At 39.2% G+C, this 21,998-nt stretch overlaps 1 protein-coding gene across 3 annotated transcripts in view; it reads right to left on the bottom strand.

The window, feature by feature from the left end:
* The window catches only part of zgc:172136 (uncharacterized protein LOC566376 homolog), a 26,389-nt gene extending 4,799 nt beyond the window's left edge, over window positions 1-21,590 (bottom strand). For 2 of the 3 annotated variants that reach the window (XR_005950376.1, XM_041251321.1), the window contains exons 1-13: window positions 21,388-21,590; window positions 11,815-12,006; window positions 11,063-11,148; window positions 10,865-10,955; window positions 9,206-9,285; window positions 8,266-8,342; window positions 7,738-7,924; window positions 6,716-6,871; window positions 6,026-6,091; window positions 5,276-5,344; window positions 4,331-4,505; window positions 3,516-3,842; window positions 1-55 (exon numbers count right to left, since the gene is read on the bottom strand). The exon at window positions 1-55 is cut by the window's left edge and continues 53 nt beyond it. Coding sequence is in view for 2 of the 3 variants with exons in the window: in XM_041251321.1 (XP_041107255.1) it covers window positions 1-55; window positions 3,516-3,842; window positions 4,331-4,505; window positions 5,276-5,344; window positions 6,026-6,091; window positions 6,716-6,871; window positions 7,738-7,924; window positions 8,266-8,342; window positions 9,206-9,285; window positions 10,865-10,955; window positions 11,063-11,148; window position 11,815 (1,370 nt within the window). In the remaining variant the exon portion in view is untranslated. The remainder of the gene's footprint in view (window positions 56-3,515; window positions 3,843-4,330; window positions 4,506-5,275; window positions 5,345-6,025; window positions 6,092-6,715; window positions 6,872-7,737; window positions 7,925-8,265; window positions 8,343-9,205; window positions 9,286-10,864; window positions 10,956-11,062; window positions 11,149-11,814; window positions 12,007-21,387) is intronic. The other variant, XM_041251322.1, reaches the window with a different exon arrangement.
* Window positions 21,591-21,998: the final 408 nt, after the last annotated feature.

A 21,998-nucleotide genomic window follows, 5' to 3' on the forward strand; every position in this document is an offset into this window, starting at 1 on the left:
ATCAGCTCTGCCAGACGGGACATTTCCTGTGGGTCGTCCACGGCCAGCTCCACTTCTAAAAACAAAAATCAATTAGCCCTTTCAGAGGTCCTGCCTTATCTTGGCGATGTATTTTAACATGCTGTTGGAAATCTTGTTGGAACCTCACAGGACTCTTAGGTCACAGTTTCAGGTAGTGTATATGTAAAAAATGAAAATGTTTGGCCTGTTGTCATGTATAATAAGTTTATTCTTCAGCCAGACAAAATTAATTCAGGACTGAATTGGTGGTAGCTTCAAAAGACATTTTACTTAGTTCAGGGGTGTCCAATCACAGTCCTGGGTGGGCCATTCCGCTCCAGGTTTAACAGGTACACTCAAATAATTAACTACTTAAGGGTCTGAAAGTTTAAATTGGTCCAATTAAACAATTTAGACCAGGGATAGAACAAAGACCAGGACTGGAAATGCCAACACTGGCCACTCCTGGCTTAGTTTATTTTATGTCCCCTTATCTTTTTATGATGTTTGCAAACATCTGGAGTGGTTCTTAATGCATTACTCAGCTACTGGGTTGAGGTGCTTTCACATTGCAGTTACAGCTGCCTGCAAATGATAAATGGAACACAAAGGTAGATCAGCTAGCCCATTGGGATCAGCCACTTTGAATCACACTTCCTTCTGTTTTCCATAAAAGGCAACAACACCCTGCTTGTGGAATATAAAATACATTACATATGTCTAAAATAACTGGAAGTGAAGAGCACTTCCTGAACTCATAGTCAAGGCACCTTAACATATGATTTGATTAACTGCAATAAGAACCACTATGTATGATAGCATCTTAAAAAGTGAAGGGGGCAGAAAATGTAAATGTTGCTAAGGATTCTATGATCCTGCCTCTCTTCTTGTGTAATAATAAGAGGGTAGGCTCTACATCTCCAGTCAGAAGAAGAGCAGGGCCTTCTGCACAAACAGTGGGTCCAGGTCTATCTCCAGGGTGTCGCTGATGTACGACTCCCAGTAGCGCTTTTTCTCTTTGGAGGAGGAGGCAAGGAAACCAGTCACTTAGTTCACAGTCTGAAGTTTCCACGTCAGTCACACAAGCTTGTTAAAATGCAAATGATGTTGAATTTCTGTCTATTGTTTACCTGCGTGAGAAGATGCTTGTTGAAATATGTATAAGAATCAGGCACTTAGCCAAGAGACACCTTTTGATTTGTAATGACAATGATCAGGAATGCCCAGCAACACAACAGATCTCTGGAACCCCTATGGCAAAAATAAGTGACCTTTACTACTGTAAGTGTGAAGAAAACCCTGTTATTTCTCAGCCCAAAGACTGTATTCCTCTTTTCTAGTCACTGATTGCATTTTAATATTCACATCCTGCAAAGGTTTGAACGAAGGTATTACTTATCATACAGTACGTTTACATGACAAAGTGTTTTCTGAAAACTAAAGTTTTCGGAAAACTGAATCAGAAAACGGATTTTCTTAAAACGCCACTTTTCTGTGTTTATGTGACTAATGATAGAAAATCAAATTAGAATTCAACTGTATACATGGATTGAGGTTTTTGGAAAATGCAGGATATTTTTGCATGCAAAGTTGTGTAGAAGCCTAAGTACAATTTAGACCAGACATTTCTGCGATAGAATGGAGAGCAATACAATATAGTGCTTTATTGAAGTGTCAGGTCTTAAATTCAAAGATTACTGTCCTATACCTCTATTCAGATTCCCCCCAATGTGCAATCAGTCTTTCCAACAGCTCATCCTGTTTATATTACCAGTTTCTTTTGCAGACATTATTTCAAATTATCATGTCATTTTAAAGCTGGAAAACATTTGCACCTTCATTATGGGCTATTAACAAATACATACAGACTTTAACAAATGTATTACTTTATCCCTAACTAGACAAATGGATGCATGCAGACTGACTACAGATTATTATTATTTTCTCTTTTCTAAAACCATGTGAAGTAAATGTGCAGTATGCTGTTGGAATAAGTTTTCTGAAAAGTGTGTTTACATGATATACATTTTGCTAGTTTTCGGAATTTAATCGGAAATTTCTAGGTGCTGTTTTCCGAAAACTGACTTTCGGAATATTACAATACATTTTCTGAAAACTGTGTTTACATGACTTTTGATATTGGAAATAGTTTTCTGAAAACATAGTTTTCAGAAAAATATCAGAATTCTTATGCTCATGTAAACGCACTGATTGCTGTATCATACGCAATCATTGCAGATATACTATATTTTTTAAATAGTTACTGAGACTTCTATTGGCATGTTCTGGCTGTCTGTTAATCAGCTGGAGAATGCTGTCAAACACACTGAAGTGTTAACAGATGGATGTCAGATAAACTTCAGTTCCTCATTATTATATCTAATTAAGAGCTCCCCTAGCCATGAGAAGTGTGTAAAGATGGTAAGTTGAAATCCAGCTTGTAACTGGATACACTTAATGATGAAATTAATCAGAAATCTGCATCTATTAGCTGAATGCTGTGTATGGAATGTGTTGGCAGCATTCCCCAGGTTTTTTTTTTTTTTAAATGTATGTTTGTTTATTAACATAACATCCTTCTGCAGCAAGCAAGAACATGTACATTTCGCTGTCGCTTGCATCTCTAAAGCTATAAAACTACTTTTGGGAAAGAAAGACAGACTGGACAGGTCTCATAAAAAAAGAGTTAAAAGATGATAGCGCAGGGTACAAATAGAGCTTTGTTACATGTCCCTGTGATGGAAATAGAATGATTCTTGGTGGTAAATCTCTCTCCTGACCTGTGAGGGCGCTAACTACAGGGAACAGAGTACCCTGGACCAGATTGCCTTACAATTCATTCCCAGGGTTAAATGGAAGTCATCATCTAGAAAGGGAGCGGAACTCCTGTGCACTAAATCATCGACCCGGAAGGGAAACGATGTAGCAGCCGCGGATTGGAGGAGCGGCTACAATCGCTTACCAAGGGGACATGCGTGATTGTACAAATAGGGGACGGAGCGACGTGGTCTGCTCCTTTGTTTATGGTTAAGGAACGACCCAGAAGGACCAGTATTGTGTTTATCGTACTGTGAGTGTTTTGTTTGTTTATCTTGAATTGTTACTTGTTATATTAGTAGACAGCTAACACATTCCGTTTCTGTCGCCAGAGGCCAGCACTAACCTGGACATCACTTCACCTGTATCACGATAACTTGTATTTTGCACTACGAGCACTACAGCACTCAACCAGGACTGGTGACCGTGTTTGTATATTGTGCGTGTAATACTGACTGTGTTTATTATTTGGGACTGCAACCCTTTATTTATAACAGTGCAATACACATTGCTGTGTATTGCCTGGGATTGATTATTTACGGTCACCAGACCAGGATTATAATTAAACTTCCTTGCTCTTTGAATTCTTGTCTGTCTTTCATTGATTACCACAACACCCTTGCACCTGCAAACTGCAAGCCACTTTGCCACAGTCCCCCTCTAGGGTGAAAAGCTGCTGGGATTGATGTCTTCCTTACCGTCGTCCTGCGAGTCGTCCTCTGCCCGGTCCTTGCTGCCCAACTCGATGCCTGAGGTGTGCGAACTGCCATGGCTGATGACGGAGCTGAAGGACTTGTGTGCGGGCTCCATAGAGAAGGGCTCGTCCACGGCCATCTCCACAGAGATGCGGTGCCGGGAGTCGGCCTCGATGCCGGAGCTGCCATGGCTGCTGGTGGAGTGGCGGGAGAGTCGGTTGTTGCGGGCGCTTCCTTGGCTGCTCCTGCTGCCGTGGGAACGCTTGTCCAGCGGGTCCAGGTCTATCTCCAGGGTGTCGCTTATGTACGACTCCCGGTAGCGCTTTTTCTCTTTGGAGGAGGAGGCAAGGAAACCAGTCACTTAGTTCAACAGTTACCATACACCTTCTCTTCATTTACAGAGACATTATTAACTGTCTGAAACAGATGACCTTAAATTGCAGTCTTTGCTTTAGGCTGATATGCAGTATTCTTACTATGTGCTACACCATCAATGCTTTTTACTCTAAATCGTCATTAACACATTTGTTTCTGATAGCAAAACACAAAAAACAACTCAGACACAATTTAAGGGCCTGTGTGAAGTTTAAAGTTGTTTATTTGCTTTAGATCTGTAAATAGGGGGCTTCTTTTTCTTTCAGACAAAAATATGAGCTGATTGCGATTCAGAGAAAATAGCACTGAGAATCTTGCAGAAAAGGAGGCCTATTGAATTGATCTAAACTGTGAAAGATGTAAATACTGCTATCGTTTAAATATTAAAATATATGATTCAAACTCTATTCTGTTCTGAGACCTTTGGAGGTTTGGATCCTTACCCTGGGTCTCCTCAGCCCTTCTGATCTGCTTGAGCACTGGCTGGACATTCAGATAGAGTCGGTGGCTGTTGCTGAGGAGCTGGAGGAGGTGTCTGGATCTGAAAGCAGAGCCTGTGTAATAGACCAGCTTCCTGGCCGAGGGAAGACCATCTGGCTGGATCTCAAACTTCTTCCCCTTGATAACAACAACAAAATGAATTACGTAATGCAGGGCTGTCCTGCCATATGTGACTCACCAAGCTCCACAATAAGGCAATAAAACAAATAATAAGTGTGTGTGTGTGTGTGTGTGTGTGTGTGTGTGTGTGTGTGTGTGTGTGTGTGTAGAAACATGAAACATAACTCTCTGATCACTGGCATGATTATTTCAAGGTGGTACAGTTCTGACAGCGAATTACTGTACAGACAGTCCCCAATATAATGAATTCGTTATGGGCTGGCACAGCATAAAGCAAAGCGTTTTACTACTGGTGTAGGGGTTAGTATTTTAAGGGTGTTAAACCTTATGCTACCTAAAGATGGATGTATAAATGCTTTGCATGATTGTAGATGTGAGACCTAGTGTTCAAAGGGTACGGAGGGAAAAAAATACATATCATCTGCCTAGCAAAGCATTAGTAGGCTGGATTCAATGACTTGAATTTGCTGTGGAAATAGGAAAGTATCCAAAAAAGACAGAGACGAAGTCACCTATTATTCTTAACCTGTACACTGTTCAGAGTACATCCTAGATTCAGGCACAGAATGTGTCTTTGAATAACCTGGAAAAGAGTAAATCACATGGTTTTCAGTAAGCTTTTGCTTCTAAAAAGGAGAAGAAATCTCCCCCATGCAGGATCCAGTGTTTAAGCAGTTCCGTGTGTGGTTAACTCAGGAACAGGTTCTGTGAGAATAAAGACGCACATATTCCAGGAGGTACAGTGATCATTAACCCTACCAACATACCAGGAAAGTGAGTCTGCCAACGTTCGACCAAGGGAAGTCATACAGCAACTGACGCATGTTGTTCAACTCCTACAATAAAAAAAAAAAAAAAAAAACATGAGTACTGGCAGCGTTTCATGTTAGATTTTGAAATGTCACATTTTTAAAAAGTACATTCTATAGGGTGGTGCAAACCTTTTGGCCATAGCTATACATACTAACTAATTTTCAATAATGCATGCATTAACATTATTTGTTTTAATAATCCCTTTCACAGTTCCAACCAAAGTCTATTGAAAAGAGCAGAACCACCTGTATTTTTTAAATTTGTTTTTTAAACAGGACTTACTTTTGCCGATTGCATGTGTGCTTTCCTTATTAAACAGTGTGGTAATGTCAACTTCCTTCCAAACCTAAACTATCCTCATCCTCATGTACTACTGAAGGGGGAAATAAATGAGATGGCACTCCTTTATCATAACCCAAACCTTTAACATAATGTCTAGAACAACCAAATGTGAAACTAGGGAGACATGCACCTTGATGGATGGCAGACATGCAAATGTTGCTTTCACTCTCTTGCACTGGCCCTTTAGAATCTCAAACACGGCAGTGTTTGAACCCTACCGTCCATTTCTATTCTGTTCCTTGCTATTACTGGGACCCACACTGTCTGAGAATCTTAAGTGTGTACGGCTTGATGGTTTATGTAAATACAGATTACAGTTGTAACTTTCCAAGTGTGATCCTGTGGGTAGAAACATTGTGTACCTGATAAATATGCATTCCTTTCAGAGTCAGCCCCAGGACAATGGAGGCGCATTCATCTTTCTTATCCTGCAAGAACAAAAATCTTGTAAAATAAATAATAATGCATATTTTATTAGGGAGTGTAATGATGATGCACACGTTTCATTTGTTTAAACTATTTTCCATAAAACTACTCCTTTTTTAAGGATTAAATACTTGCAGTAAATAAGGAACACAGATCAGGCTAAATACAGCCACACACTTCTAAAAAAAAAATCTTTTTGACAAAAAAAGAATTGGCATTTTATAGTGTGACCGCCTCGACTTAAATTTCTTGTCAAGTACATCAGTGGAGCATCCACTGACATTCTCAACATTTAAGAAACAAAAACATTAAAATAACATCTCAATACTATAAGGAGTTTAAAATGGTTTCTTTTGGAGGAATACATTCTAAAATGCCTTAATCTTGGAGTAATCATTAGATTTAAACACATTTAACTGAATTAATCAGGTCTAAATGAACCACCTTCCTGAAAACAAGAGGGGTTACATTTTCAAAGCCATTTACTCAGATTCATCATTGTCAAAAAATTCAGAAAGGAGAAACATACCCAATAAAAAGTTACCAAACCAGATATAATCAACTAAGATTTTTAATTCAGTGCCCTGCTTATTCTTTCTTGAGGCCAATAATAAAGGAAGCCCTACCTTGTGCAGTCTGTAATAATGGACAGGCACATCTTCTAACAGGCAGGACTCTCTGATGAACTTCAGCAGTGCCTCCCTGGCTGTCAGCCCCTGCTGTTCGCTGTGGATTTCTGGAGCGTGCTTCAGGATGTACTTGCATCCTCTTTTCGCAATTATCTGAGGGGAGGGTGAATAACGTTACTGCTAGCCTCCTGCCGTCTTTGGCTCTTTCCCTGTCATGTTCCTGTGCTGCTCTGCAGGCTAGGTGCTAAGCTGCATTGTGTGCACAGCCTCCATGGGCTTATTCAGCTGCCAGTGCCATTCTCCTCTCCAGCAGGAGCTGTGGTACTGAGCAGCTAATTCTACTTCCATTGTGATCCCTTGCCAAACCAAGCAGGATTTGCTTACTGTGAGGGAAGTGCAGTAGTACTCGAAGATCCAGTGGGAAGCATTTGCATCGAATCAGAACAAGCGGGGGAGGAGATTCCAAATTAATTAACAGATTCGTCAGAATCTGAATTGGGCCAACTGAACTATGGCTCGGTCTCCATGCAATCTGAATGGACTGGGATTGATAGAAGGTGGTAAAGGCTTAATAACAATGGATGTAGGTAGTGAGCAAGGTACATTAACTTTTTCCTTTTTTTCTTTTGTTTAATGGCAAGAATATATTCTACAGAGAGCACTAAGAGCCACCAAAATTACCCAAGATAAGCAGTGTAGAGTGCTAATAGAATCAAAGATGTGGAGGTGGGAGCCAGTTATCCATGTATTACCTTATAACCCTACAGCCAGCTCCTTGCAGAGCACAGTGCAAACTCCTTAGTGTAATCTATTCAATCCTGAGTCTCTCCCAAGCAATGTCTAAATTGTGACAAAATGTGTAGTGGTTCTATGACGTGACCAACATGTCATCAATGATCAAGGTCATTTTGTTTGTTCCTTAAGATGAATTATAACACATTATTGCCATTCAGACCCTGAAAACAATGACATTTCTGACATTTTACTGAAAACTTCTGGGCTTCAGGTCAGACACTTACCCACTGCGGAAAGTATGCTTGAGGCTCAAAGTACTTCCCCACATGCACATTGTTCTTGAAGCTTCCCAGATCAGCTTGGAGTGCATAAGCTGCAAGGAGAAAGTAGACTTCCTCCTTGTGAGTGCACTCAGATCTCAGAACCTGCTCCTTCACCTGGCAGTAGTAATGTCTTCTCGCTGTCTTGTCACTGACAGATAAAAAAAAAACAAGAAGGTTACAATAGACACAGCAAGAAGGTTACAATTGAGCTGCAGTCAACGATTATTTAATTGCATGGGCTAATACCGCCTGATACTTATATTTACCTGCAATGTGTCTCTTAAATGACCATTGCGATCTACATATCCAACTGACACGTGACATGCTTTCAAAAGTGTAGAGAATGCAAGTTCTTTGAGACCTTCATAAGTTCACATTAACACCTAGTGTTAAATCTAGTACAATGTGTGGATACAGCACTATAAACAGCATACCAAGTCAAGTAAAAAGAAGGGTACCGTATGTAGTATTTGACTATGAAATGTTTACCTTATTAATCTTCCATTTTCCACATAATACTGAACTCGGAAGCAGACAAGGAAAGGTGGCCCACATTTGCCTGTTCCCTGTGAAGAAGATGAGAATACAATTAAACAGCGTCACAGTATCTGTCCGACTGCAGGGCCTCATGTGTTACAGGATTTAAAGAATGTTTTTACAAAGTCTGTTTTGATTGAGTTATTACGTGGAGTTTTGTATAGATGCCACTGCTGCAGATCTGATTTTGAAGAAGCCAGCAACTGTCTAGAAACACTTTCATGGAAACCAGACAAATACAGATATATACAATTGTTTTTTTTTTTTTTTGTTGTTTTTTTAATTCTTTAAATAACTCTGAGTTAAAGTTTTGTGAATAGGGCCCTGCATTATTCCAAAATAATTTCCCCAACAGATAACTGGAATCATACAAAATAAATAAATAAATACATACACACATTTATATATAGGACATATCAGGTGAAAGCTTGAAGCATTTATTTTAGAGAAACCCTGGTAATTAGTTTCCTGGTAAACTGGTTTCTCTGTGAGTTTCTACGTTATCGTGTTGGGAGACAATGAAAACGTGCCTGTTTGCTCAACTGTGTCAATTAGATAAGATGTGGCTGATGTAGGGATGAACCTGACTAAAGCCTCAGGTGTTCCATACAGCGCCAGGAACCATCACTAGTGGTTACTTACATTGCAGAATGACAACAATGAAACAAGGATAACCTGTTTTCTGGAATGTACTGGCGGATTGAGTTCAATTCCAATTCTTGTGACAAATGAAATACTGCACAACGCTTAAAAAATACATGGAATAAAAAAATGTGTGAAATATATATATTCCCATCAAAAGGTTTTTTTTTTGTTTTTTAAATCATTTTACTGATGTTCAATAGCTTTTATCTGAAAGCTTAAAAATTAAATGTATTGGCATCATACTTACTTTACTAGCTTCTTTCTTCCATTCCTTTGGAAAGTATTTGGTGAGCTTTTGCTCCAAGTCAATAAATATGTGTTCATCGTCTAAAAGAAAACGTGAAAGATGGGTTCATGAAGAAATGGGTTGTGTCACATCTTTAAATACAAAAGTAAAACATTAATGCAACAATACACATGTTCACGTTTAGTGCTGCTTCAAAACCTGTAGCCTGGGCAGATGCTGAATTTGCTTCTTTTGAAAACCTGGGTTTGTGAAATAAAATAAAATAGGTAACATTTTACTTAAACATTACAAGGCATTCCAAGCTAGATTTGGGTTTAGAAAATGCTCTTTGCAGTTCTTTAATCTCTCCAGTTGTTCTGTCCAGCAATCAGATTGTAAATTCCAGTCTATAAACTTTTGAAGAATGACCGATACGTTGTTTCCTCTTGTAGATTCCGTTTTACAGTCCAACTGCCCCCAAATAAACTCAAATGTACAGAATATTTGATAAGAAATTGCTTTTCTTTTTGACAAGCAACCAAAAAATAAGACTTGCATGTAATCTTGTTGTCAGTTAAAACCACATGATTTTGTTTTCTGCTTGCACAATGCTCTCTCTCTCCCTCTTTCTCTCCCTCTGATCAAGGAATGTCAAGCTACATTCCGACCTTAATGAAACGAATACTGCTGGAATTCAGGCTTGTGGCGCAACCCTTCATCTGGCAAAAACAAAGAGCCCTTGTGGTGCAGGTAAGCTTCACGGGATTAGCCAGAAAGAAAAAAACAAAAAACTAAAAAAAAACAACTTTGCAGCTGCTTTTTATCAAACGATTGCAATCTCTTAGTTCCGCCAAATACTTTAATTTGGTCGACTAACACTCTTGTTCTGAAAAGTACAGGATTATTATATGAAAGAGAACCAGAAAACAACAGTTGGCATCAGTATTTTGTGGTGTAACCCTCAGGGACAAACCCCAATCCCCATTATTATTTTACATAACTAAGGCATTAGTTTTGGCACCAAGAAGTGAATGTAAGGTGACGCTTCCAAATCCACCTGCTTTCGTTAATAATTTCTGTTCTAATGTTGCTTCTGTAATCTTTAATTAATTGTTTCTTGGTGAATGCCAGTCATGCTTTTTGTCAGAATTGCAATGTGTGAATGAATGTGTACATAAATTCAATCGCGATGCTTCGTGTTTATTTATACATAATACAAGAAGGGCTCTTTTCCTAACCTTCTTATTGTTTCTGTCTCTTCTGGAATGCAGAGTTCTTAATGCAAACAAATTTGCACCCAATCTCTGGTAAGGAAGCGTGACAAAGAGGTTTTCTTAACCCATCCCTGGCTAACCTAACCACCTTGATTCATTCTACCCACAATAGCAACATATACGATTTGGTGCATTATAATAGAGGTAGTGACATTTACAATGTACAATTAAAAAAATGTTTACTGTAATTAACATGTCCCTTAATCAGGCAGCGTCATTGGTTTTTTTCCCCCCCGATCTTTGTGTTATGGCAGAATTCAGTGTGTCCATTTCATTTCTGTGTCTACTCTAAGGTCCTGAAAAAACGATACTTTAATATCACATACTGTATTGCATATGCCTTTATTGCACATACATCTGTATAATCCAAAAAAAAAAAAAAATCTAATGCAGCCACTTTACTTACTTTGTACAACACTTAGACCAAAAAAGTGAGGGTCCTTTATTTTCAAAAAATCACACACTCTGCTGAAGAGTTCGTTACCTGTAGCTTTCACCTGCAACAGACAAGCAGAAAATGTCAACTTCTATAGTGGTTGTGGAATTACAGTCCTAGAACTAGTCTAGTTTGATTTATCCATAATTTTTTGTAAAAATGCATAACCTTTTTTATAAGTTTTAGTTGGGAGTCTTCATTTTGAGACTGCACTATGTGCTCCACCTTATAACGACAATGAAAGTCCAATGGCACTGTGGAGAAAATGAAAGCCACAGTCTTACAGCCGGTTTGGCACTGTAAATGGTCTGCCGTTTAATGAGGGAGCACTGTACTGTACTTTCAATGAAATCAGTTTTTGTGGGAAACAAATAGGTCTAAAGCTAATTTATATTAGCAGTCAATCTCCAGCATGGACCATCTTTGCTGTTTATAAAGAAAGCCGAATACCATGCACTTTCAATGAAAACTGAATATAACCACTCTCTGTGAAGACAGTACCTTTGGTGTTTATGAATAGGAACTGTTGGACTGCAGCCAAGTAGAACAGACTGCATTACATAACGAGGTTTCCTTGAGTGCATGATAACAGAGAGAGTCGCAGTGGTACATAATCACTACAAACAGGGACTCAGCTGGAAGAAAATTAACACATTTAAGCCTCTAAAGGACGCTGATGAACATTTAGATACCCAAGATTTATCCTAAGACCCCAATATCACCAGCTTCAAATAAAGTCCTACCCCCGGAGGTTTTTATAACATGTCACTAAAGAAGCGGTCTTGCACTGTTAAGAGGTGCTAGTTTCCATTTAAGTGTCCTTTTTGAATGATTTCTGTGGTGTTGGTATTACGATACGACTCTGTTTACATCAACTGTAACATACCCCCATCAGCGTTTATGGAATTCAAGGTACTCACTCCTATTGCAATGTTCAGCTGTTCTTTACTGGGCAGCTGCACGCAAACGTTTCTTTCCTGTTTGCTCATGATGGGTAAGCTTTTTCACAGTCCTTGCTAATAAGAAGACTTTTTCTATGTTGCCGTTTTCTGTAAAGAGTCTTCTTCTTCACTCAATGACGCAACAGTCAGGCCAGGTTGCCTTCATCTCCCCTGCCAAACGACAAGGATGAATGTTAATGAATCAATCAAAATCGAAAAGCAATAAATGAAGAGGGTGGAGGAGTGCAGGAGACCAGGGTTCTGTTGTTGTTCCTCTAGAAATAGATGCCTCGGCACATTCCAAAAAAAAAACAAACAAGTCAGAACCCTGGAGCTGTCAGTTGCACTCAGCAGCTGTTATTTTAAGGGTCCACCCACCTGGAATTTATACTGTATATAGGGACTGGGCAAAAAAGAAACACTTGCTATAACACTAAAGCGTATAACTGTTGGAAAAAGAATCACCTGCCAACTGAGCATTACTTACATACCACTATCAAAGTCTGATAGATCAACTGTCTTTCCCTTTGTGTCTGAAAGTGCCATTTCCATAAAGAGATGAATCAGAGGCAACCTATTTACACACAGAGATAAGCCAATGCCATTAAACAAAGAGGTGCTTTATTTAGTAACGAGAACAAAAGAAATAGCCTATTCTTAAGCATACAGTTCACACACAAAACTCTCAATTTGACTTTTCAATAGGACCTTAGTAAGTTAGTATTTAAAATAACCAACATCAAGCCATACCGTACTAGACTGCGGCTTGGAACATGTAGACTTGGACAGAGACACAGAGATTCCTTTTTGTGAACCAAACAGCTGCAGAATCTGTTGCAAACAAATCAGGCTCAGTGGCTCACAAAACCACTGTGCTTACCCAGGCAAAGCTGTGACTCAGCGCATTTCAAGTGTAGGATTCTCAGTAGCAAGCTAAGATATATATTTACCCTTTAGAAAAGCATATTTAGTAATACTTTGCAATAATGTATTTTATCACAGTGCTTCTTACTGTGTATTACTGACCCATAGGACAACATATATCTCACTAACTAGCACTACTGAACTGTATACAAAACTGGTAAGCCAGTGCTACACAATACATAACCACACCAGCACAAATGCTTTCAATTCCAAAGCCTTATTTCATTATCAATTTTGATATCATCATAAATGCAGTTGGGCATTTAAAATACATCTTAAATTGTCTTTCTTAGAATCTGCTGGATTTGCAAATCTTTGAAGGGAACAGCAGCTGCACAGAAACTGCACTCCTCTGAATCTGCAGGGTAGAATTTCAGGTAGCCCTGATGTCTTTATTGTTTCAGCCAAAACCTGAATTCACCTTAAACAGCAGAAAGTCAGGCCAACCATAACACAGGCTTTCTTGGAAGTGTTGTTTGTTTTGGTTAGAGGGTTTTTTATTTTTCCTCCTACTCTGACATTTTTGTATTGATTGGTGCAAGCTTCTCTTGCCTGTATAAAAGACAGGTATACATTTGCAATGAACCTGCACTGAACATTTTTCCAACGGTGAAACAGAGAAAGGATCAGAAGCAGAGGGAGTCATGGATTGTGAAGCCCCTGTCAGTGCTTTAAATAATATAATCCAGGATACAGACTTGTGAAAACACTTTGGCCTGCTCAGCAGACCAGGCCTGTTACATTTGGAATTGTGCAATTTTAATTTAATTGTAATTACAATGTAATCATAATTGTAATTTAACCTTGGCACACCTGCGGAACTGTAAATGTACCATATTATTGATCGATTACAGTTCAATTAAGTAGACCAATTTGTCACTCAATCATTATTCTCGTGTTTTCAACCAGTTTTGGTGAAAAATAAAAGTTCTATAGTGTGTTTGTGTATTTGTACATGCGATTTAGTGTAACTGTAATTATAATTGTAATTACTGCAGCATAATTATAACTAATTATAATTGAACACAATAGCATTGTAATTGTAATAGCAACTAAACAGCACTGTAACTGTAATTGCAATTCCATCAAACAATTCTGCTGTAGTTGCAATTGTAACCCAAATTACACTGACCCCATGTCAGCTACATAGTAGTTTCCTGTATTGGCAAATGCATAGTAAATACATTACATGCCAAAAAGTTTTCTTTATCAGCAACATTTTGGCAGCTCACACAGAAGTTGAAGGTAAGTTGGTCTCCATTTTTTAGCAGCTTGTTGTCTGTGACTGGCAGTTCATGTTGAAGATAGACTTTGTCAGCCAGTCCATAATGCAAACGCCCTACAGTGCAGTAAGGGGGTGGTTAGGCCGGAGCCTGCATTGAAGTTGGAGAAGACAGCAGAATGAAACAGCACAGGTGGCATGGGGGTGAGAGGGAACAAGGAGTACCTGGCAAGGGGTAGTTTATACTGTGACTGGACTTTATGCAAGTCACCCAGAACTGTAAAGGCTCCACTGAATTATAAAATATCCGGAAGCGCTAGAAGATGCCATGGTTGACCGATTTAAATAAAGTCGATTTAAATCACTGATTTAAATCATGACTTAAATCACTTGATTTAAAAAAATATAGAATTGGATTTAAAACAAAATGTTTTCATTTACTACCTATTTTATATAATTTCTCAAGGATAAGACATGAAAAGTACATTTTAAAAACATTTTATTAAAACAAACATTTTAAACTCTTACTTTCTATAAACTAAAACTCTTAGGGCTATATTCTGATCACAGTGCAAATGCGAGTGCCAGCGTGAATGACACTTGCCCCTGATTCTGTGGCACATAAATGGACCGAAAAAGAAAATACCACACTGAAATGGTATTCTGAAGACATGTCTTGCCCTGTTATAGAGCGCCTGCCCCATCATCAACATGTTCGCCGAAGCGATTATGATGACAGTGCAGTGGGGTCCCAAATAGAGCAGTGTGATAAGACCTGCTGAAACCAGGTTTATTTACTGGTGCAATCAGGAACTTTAACAATTGAACACAGTATAAAAGGCAAAGTAGTCCTAAGTAACAGCTGCGTGTGTTTGGACTGACACAGAAAGAGGAAACCAAAGAGAGAAAAGTAAAGAAAAGAATGACTAAATTCTTGTAGTTCACATTTAGAGGATGCCACAATTATAAATCATTTGCTTTATTTCTGTATTCATTTAAGATTGAGTAATTTAGTTTGGTGTGTAACTATTCATGAAACATCATTTCCAACATCCTTAAAATTTACAGTTTGGAAATACCATAGAGCTACCACTACGATACTACAAAACATTTTTTTTTTTTTAATCTGTAATTAAAAAAAAAATTTTAAAAATCAATTAAAATTTTTTTTAAAAATCTAAAAAAAAGCTTGACAACCCTAGAAGATGCTAGTAATATTGTCGAGAAGTCGTCATAAATAATTGATAAAAGCGCAATCTCACTGTTTTGTAGACTATTAGAAGTTCTAATCAAACAGCACTTACTGGTGTAATGTGCATTATACCATCAAAGTTATCAAAGGTATCCAGTTTTCCTGACTACTAGAGCAGATGTTCACAAACTGTGATCACAACAGTGAGTCTCTGAAACATTCCCTTGGCTGCTGTACCTACGCATTCTCACACAGCTAAACCTTTAACCTGCTGTACATGTAACCAAACATCTCAACCAAACAAACTCTGTGCCCCCGAACAACAAGCTGCTACTGTAGTTACCCACTGATTCTGAAAAGTATCCAACATTAATGAAACAATCAGTGCTACAATGATACCGCTTTCATTTCATTGGATAAATTGTAATATTAGGTTATTTTTATTCCTTTAAAAAAAAAAAAAAAGTTTCTGAAACTTTGAGTAAAAAGTTTTTGTTTTTAACCTTAGTTTTGTATGACAAAGGGCAAAAAAAAAAACATTACTGACAAATGAATGCTAACTGATCTAACCTGTTGAAAGTGTGCTAGATTTAATTAACAAATGGTTAACACAAGAGTCCTGTTTCATACTAAAATATAGCTAGTTCAACTCTCCAACTCCACCCACTTCATGGCTGGCTTAACATTATTAGCCACGGGTCATTGTTGCACACAGTAACAGCTTTCTTCTCGTGCCCAACCCCTTTCTGTATATCTTCTATCTGTACCTGCTCATTAGAGCCCTGTATTAATGCACTCAAGGGTAATTGGCACTCACTTTTGCACCTTGGACACACAGCTTCAAAAAAGCACATTCATGACTGGGCTATCATTTCCATCCTACATATTTACACCACTACTGAAAATCACAGGGTAGCGGATCCACCAGTAATTAACTTGACATCACAGTAACAAACACAGAACAACTCAAGCAGTTCTCTGCCCTTATCATGCAATATTATATACAGTAAACAGCTGTTTAGCTGTTTCAAGAAAGAGGAGCCTCTTTCTGGCAAGTGCACTGCAACATCTTTTACAGGGATTTTAGTAAAAGACTCAACTACAGATTTAAAGTGCAAATGAAGTTGTGCTGCTGCTTAAACAGTTTCTTCTTAAAATACATTTGAGAGTGACTCAAGTATCACAAGGAAACTGACAATTTGGACGACCTGCTCCAACCTGTCAGTAAATTGAAAACCCCGTTTTGTGCACCTCATTGCATAAATAAAAGAGCTGGTATCATCTTATTTGTGGGACACATACTGTACGTCCCTTGCACCTTAAAGAGACCCAGGATGAATTGTCAGGGGTTTTCCGGTCAGGACTGAGGTGCACTAGCTTTGAACATATGCTCATTTAAGCTTTGCGCCCTGTAATAGGACAGGTTCGGGTAGGGAGGAACGGTGCATGTCTCGCATGGGATTTATAAACGTGCAGGGGTAAGGAGGTGTGATTGTGGAATTCCAATCCCATAATTAACTCTGGGATGGAGTTGAACAGTGTGACCTGTAGTTCAGTGTAGCGCCAGCCACGCTAACACTTACTGGACAATTAAGTGTCATGACTGGACTCCTGCAGGTACAGCAAAAACTGGCACCTCAAACACAGTGAAGATTGCAAAATCACTCAGCCAGTACTGTACATTTACAGTGTACATTCACAGTCTACAGTGTGTTGGTTCATATTCTGTGCAGCCATTAGTTACAGCAGTAAACATTCTAGTCCATTACAAGAAAAACATTCAGCCATGTGAAAGAGTTCTGAAATACTTCAGCTCAGAGTGGGCAGATGCAATTGCAGGTAGCACTGCATTTATTTGTCTCTTTCAACATGCATCAGTACATTTTCAACTTCTTACACCATTCTTGATTGTTACAAATCTTTTCAGAGAAAACTGCTGAAGTAAAAAGCATTTATAAATACATGCAACGGGCTGCAAAAAAAAAAAGGCATTGTCTAACCCCAGAATCCCGTTATTAACAAATGATACTGTTCAGATTTACATGTTTCATGCAGCTGAGGCAGTCTGCAAATCTCTGTGCATCTGGCAATACAGTGACTTATTATTTCTGTGAACACTTTGAAGGGAACTCCGCACCCCTCCCACTCCTTGTTCAATAACCCATAAGCCTCCTCCTCTTTGGTTCTCGTAGATCCTTTCCTGGTTTTCCTTTGAAATAAATTGTGGGCTGACGCGGGGTTCCTCATAAAACCGAGCCGTTGGCGGCCCGGAAAAAAGGGCCGCTGGTTTGTTGCAAATCCCTTTGTGATGGATTAGACAGGAGTACAGAGGTGCCCTGCTGTGAGAGGGGTTAGCAGCCTGGCATACTCAGATTACCCCTCACAACACTGAATCAGACGTGCACTGACAAACACTACCAGCTCAGAGAGAGTTCCAGTAGTGGGGGATGGGCTCCCCTGTGATGAACATAACCCAACATTCACCCGACTGACCGTACTGTACTGCAGGGGGGGTGTTGGTTGGTTTTCAGGTTTTAATTATTTTGCGTTAACTCTGGCGTTATTTTAGCACAACAGTACACACGTAGATCAGAGCAAGTTCAGAGCAACAATGTGTATTAAAAGCTGCAAATTACATTCCACATGTTCTTTGTCGTTTCCTTACATTTTTATGACAATTTGCCATCATTCTGAGTATGGTTTTTGATGTGGTCTGTTTACTTTCTTGTTTGTAGTGGTCTGAGAGGTCTCAAACACCACTACAGAATGTACTGTATATGACTGCATGTGGTACCACCACCATATTCAAAGGACAGTAAATTCACTTGTTCTTCACTCAATCCTGTATGTTTTCTGTTTTTTTTAATTCAGTTCTGGACTTGTACTTTCCCTGGGTGGATAGATCTTGTAACTAATCAGTTTAGAACAGATTTAAATGGTCTTAATGTCACTGCAAGGCCATACTAATGTACATCTCACAAAGGTAATGAGACATTCTGCAGATCAAATGGAGTTTTCCACTCTTTCAGACTGTCAGCAGTATGTAAACTTCACCTACGAGGTGTGTCTGGGTGGGTGGGTAATTTCAGGGTGTGCCTTGGTGAATGGGTAATTTCGAGGCAAGCCTGGGTAGGAGGGTGGTTAATTTCGGGCGTGCCTGGGTGGGAGGGTGCTTAATTTCAGGGTGTGCCTGGGTGGGAGGGTGCTTAATTTTGGGGCGTGTCTGGGTGGGAGGGTGCTTAATTTCGGGGCGTGCCTGGGTGGGAGGTGGTTAATTTCAGGGCGAGCCTGGGTGGGAGGATAGTTAATTTCGGGGAGTACCTGGGTGGGAGGGTGGTTAATTTCAGGGTGTGCCTGGGTGGGAGGGTGGTTAATTTCGGGGCGTGCCTGGGTGGGAGGTGGGTAATTTTGAGGCGTGCCTGGGTGGGTGGGTGATTTCGAGGCGTGCCTTTAATTTCGAGGCGTGCCCATTAATTTCGAGGCATGCCTGGGTTAATTTTGAGGCGTGCCTGGGTGGGTGGGTGTTTATTATTTCGAGACCACGGACCTTCCCAAGGGTGAGTGGTTCCGCACGCGTCCCACCCTCCCACACCATTAAAGTTTCAGCACGTGCCTGGGGGGGTGGGTGGGTTTAATTTCGAGGCGTGCCTGGGAGGGTAAGTGGTTAATTTCAAGGCGTGCCTGGGTGGGAGGGTGAAAGTACGTGGCTCCTTAACAGCACCCTTACAAGTATTCCAAGTGGGAACTTTTTGAAATCCGCTCCAATAAGCACAAGTTTGCTTTATAATCTAAATCTCTGCTAAATCTCACATACTTTTGACTAATGTCATGCTGGTCTAGTCATCTTGGTTACAGAAAAGCTGCATCTTTTTAAAAGCTATTTACATCTGGTTATGTAGCAAATGTTCTCACGTGATACAATGGTATGTGACACAGTCCCAGTTTATGAAAATCTGAAACGGCTGTGTCACGGCTTTGCAAGTACTGAAGTAAATCCTTGCTAAACCCGGGACGCCAAGCTTAATCCACATTCAGGTCATACTACAAGTTAGTTAACTGAATCAGATATCTGAAAGTGGACTGATGAGAAAAAAAAGAAAGAAATCTCTGGAATTCGCACGTTGCAGCATTGCAAGCTGACCTACACATTTAAGGGGGAGTCACTTCTGCTGTGACACCCATGTTTTGGCTTCTGAAAGAATTCTAATGTAATATTAGACAGTAATATTAGAAAGTGAGTTGGGAGTGCATCAACTCCCTGGAATTAAGTAGTGCAGTTGGCCAATGAGGAACTCCCCATCTCACTTTAATGACTAACTGTTTGTGCCTACAAAGTTATAATTAATAGGTGTTGCTTCTCCCAGCTGTTGAAAGCAAATATCTGAGTTAACTAAAACTATTTTTTCTGTTGAAGCAGAAAATCAAAACTAGAGACATCTCTCTTTGAATAAAGCTTCGAGTTGCTGAAGAAGACAGCAACGGACTCGAACAAGTCCTCTAAATGAATGTCACCTTTAGCCAAGTCTGCAGATATTCAAACCTTAGTTGGTTCATTGCTCTTCCAATGTAATGCCCTTCTGTGCCTGGTTGCTGGGTTAAATGTCCTCATTTGCTATTTTTTCTGTTGAAGCAGAAAATCAAAACTAGAGACATCTCTCTTTGAATAAAGCTTCGAGTTGCTGAAGAAGATACTAACGGAGTGTGACAGTGAGTGACCTCATAGCTGATCCACACCAATGATGTCTCCCTGCTAAACCAGGTCATAGAATAGTGGTATCCAGGGGTCATATCAAGGGAAAGACCGGGCTTAAACTAAAAACACAAGCCAAGAAATTGCAATTGCTACAGCTGTGGTAAATTGAGTTCTTTAAAAAGCAAGATAATAACCCTACCTCACTGGTTAATCCTATCACCTATTATGAAATGCAGTTAACCTTCCTGTTCAAAGTCCTATGCCACTCATCCAATAATTCACACTTCCCAGCAAATGTATTTTAGCACACACTCACACAATCATGTACAGCAAGCTGTTGATAGCCACAGGTAAAAAGGAACTGAAAACAAACTTGTGAACCTCTTAAAATATCTTGGTACAGTACACAGTGGTAAGCACCGGCATAAGGCAAAATATTTTTCCTCAAAAGGCAGGAGCACAATTTGTTTAAATTACTTTTATTATAATTAGTCAAGTTACAGGGTTAAACTCTATCACTAAAAAAAAAAAAAAAAAAAAAAAAAAAAAAAAGCTTGACAGTCAAAGAGAAAAATCAACAGTCCCTTTACAGTAATCTGAACACCATTCTTAGGAAGTACCTCAATCCAGCAATTACATAAACACATATACACATCCATTTTAAAATGTTCAGGATTAAAGGAATACTATTGTCCATACTTACAACGGGGTACAACTACAAAGAAAACCTTTACTCCATCTCAACCATTTCTCAGCTCTTTGAAAAGAACTTCATTTTTCCATTAACAATAGTAGCTACGGAACAAGATCGGGTTTACATAAATAAGACAGCCATGTACATCGCCATAATAATTTGAGGTTAGCGAGTCAATACATCTGAAAACAACGAACGCCTAGCTACAGACTGTTCGGGTCCATCTCTTCCTATACTAAAACTGATCATAGGTCAGCTGATACTGCACTAGTACTTTCTTCAGGCAGAAATGTGATGAATGAAAGTACACTACACTTGTATCACCTGCCACTGGAAAAACAAACAAACAAACAAAAAAACCCATCTACATTCAGGTGTTAAATTAATGTACCTGATTCGACATTCACGGACTGTGCGGTGCTGGTACAGTACTGGTGCACATAAGCTGTGATTTAAACATACAGCATCAAGTTGACGGGCTGTGTAGCCTACTGTATAATTAATTTATCAAGCACAGAAGTTCTCAGCAGGTGTATCCAGTGTAATCGAAAAAATACAAAATCACGAACTCCAAAAATGTATGATCAACAAAACAATAGCAATAAATCACTCAATGCAAAATCGCAAAACAGCTGTACCCATTAATAAGTTAATAGACTGCTGTATCTGTCAAATGTGAATGCACCTTCCTTAGGCTACGAATGACAATATTTAGTTAAGATTTATTGCAATTGGACACAGGACACAAGTTTTCTATGAATAATTCATAAACACAATGTATGCAGCAACCAGTTGCACTTGTTGTTAACCGAAGTTTCAATACTCACCGTGAAAGAATAGGGCACTTGTTGAATTAAAAAGAAAAAAAAAAAGTAGTAATAAAATACTTTGCTGTCTAAATCGGAGTCACTTGCGAGAACTCCTTTACAAACAGGGGCATATTTCTGTATGCTTAATCGGGATATGTTATCCAAAAACAACCACACAATTATGACAGCCCAAACGTACTTCACTCACACCTCCTCTTAGTTTTGAATGAGCAGAGCATCGCGTACGATCAGAAAGACGCTTATCAACTGGAATGTACCACTAACGCATTCCGGCGGAGGAGCAAACGTTTTATTATACAGTTCCTGCAATTTTTTTTATATATATATATTATTTAAACAAAGAAAATAATCAGCAGGATGCTTTCCATTTTTTTGCTTTACTGTCTATACGAACACAGCATCTAGCCCAAGCTTTCTTTTTTATTACATCTTTGTCAATGTGTGCTGAACTAATTTCACACTAATGTAGTTGTTAGAGTCCGGATGACGAAAGTAAACACAGAACAGCTTTTTAAATCACGAAGCAAACCACGTGGGATACACTGCATTGAATGGAAAACTGAACAGATAAGTTATATTGTTATTGAGGCGGTGTCTGCATTCAGCAG

This window comes from Polyodon spathula, chromosome 5, assembly GCF_017654505.1.
Source record: "Polyodon spathula isolate WHYD16114869_AA chromosome 5, ASM1765450v1, whole genome shotgun sequence".
Taxonomy (NCBI): Eukaryota; Metazoa; Chordata; class Actinopteri; order Acipenseriformes; family Polyodontidae; genus Polyodon; species Polyodon spathula.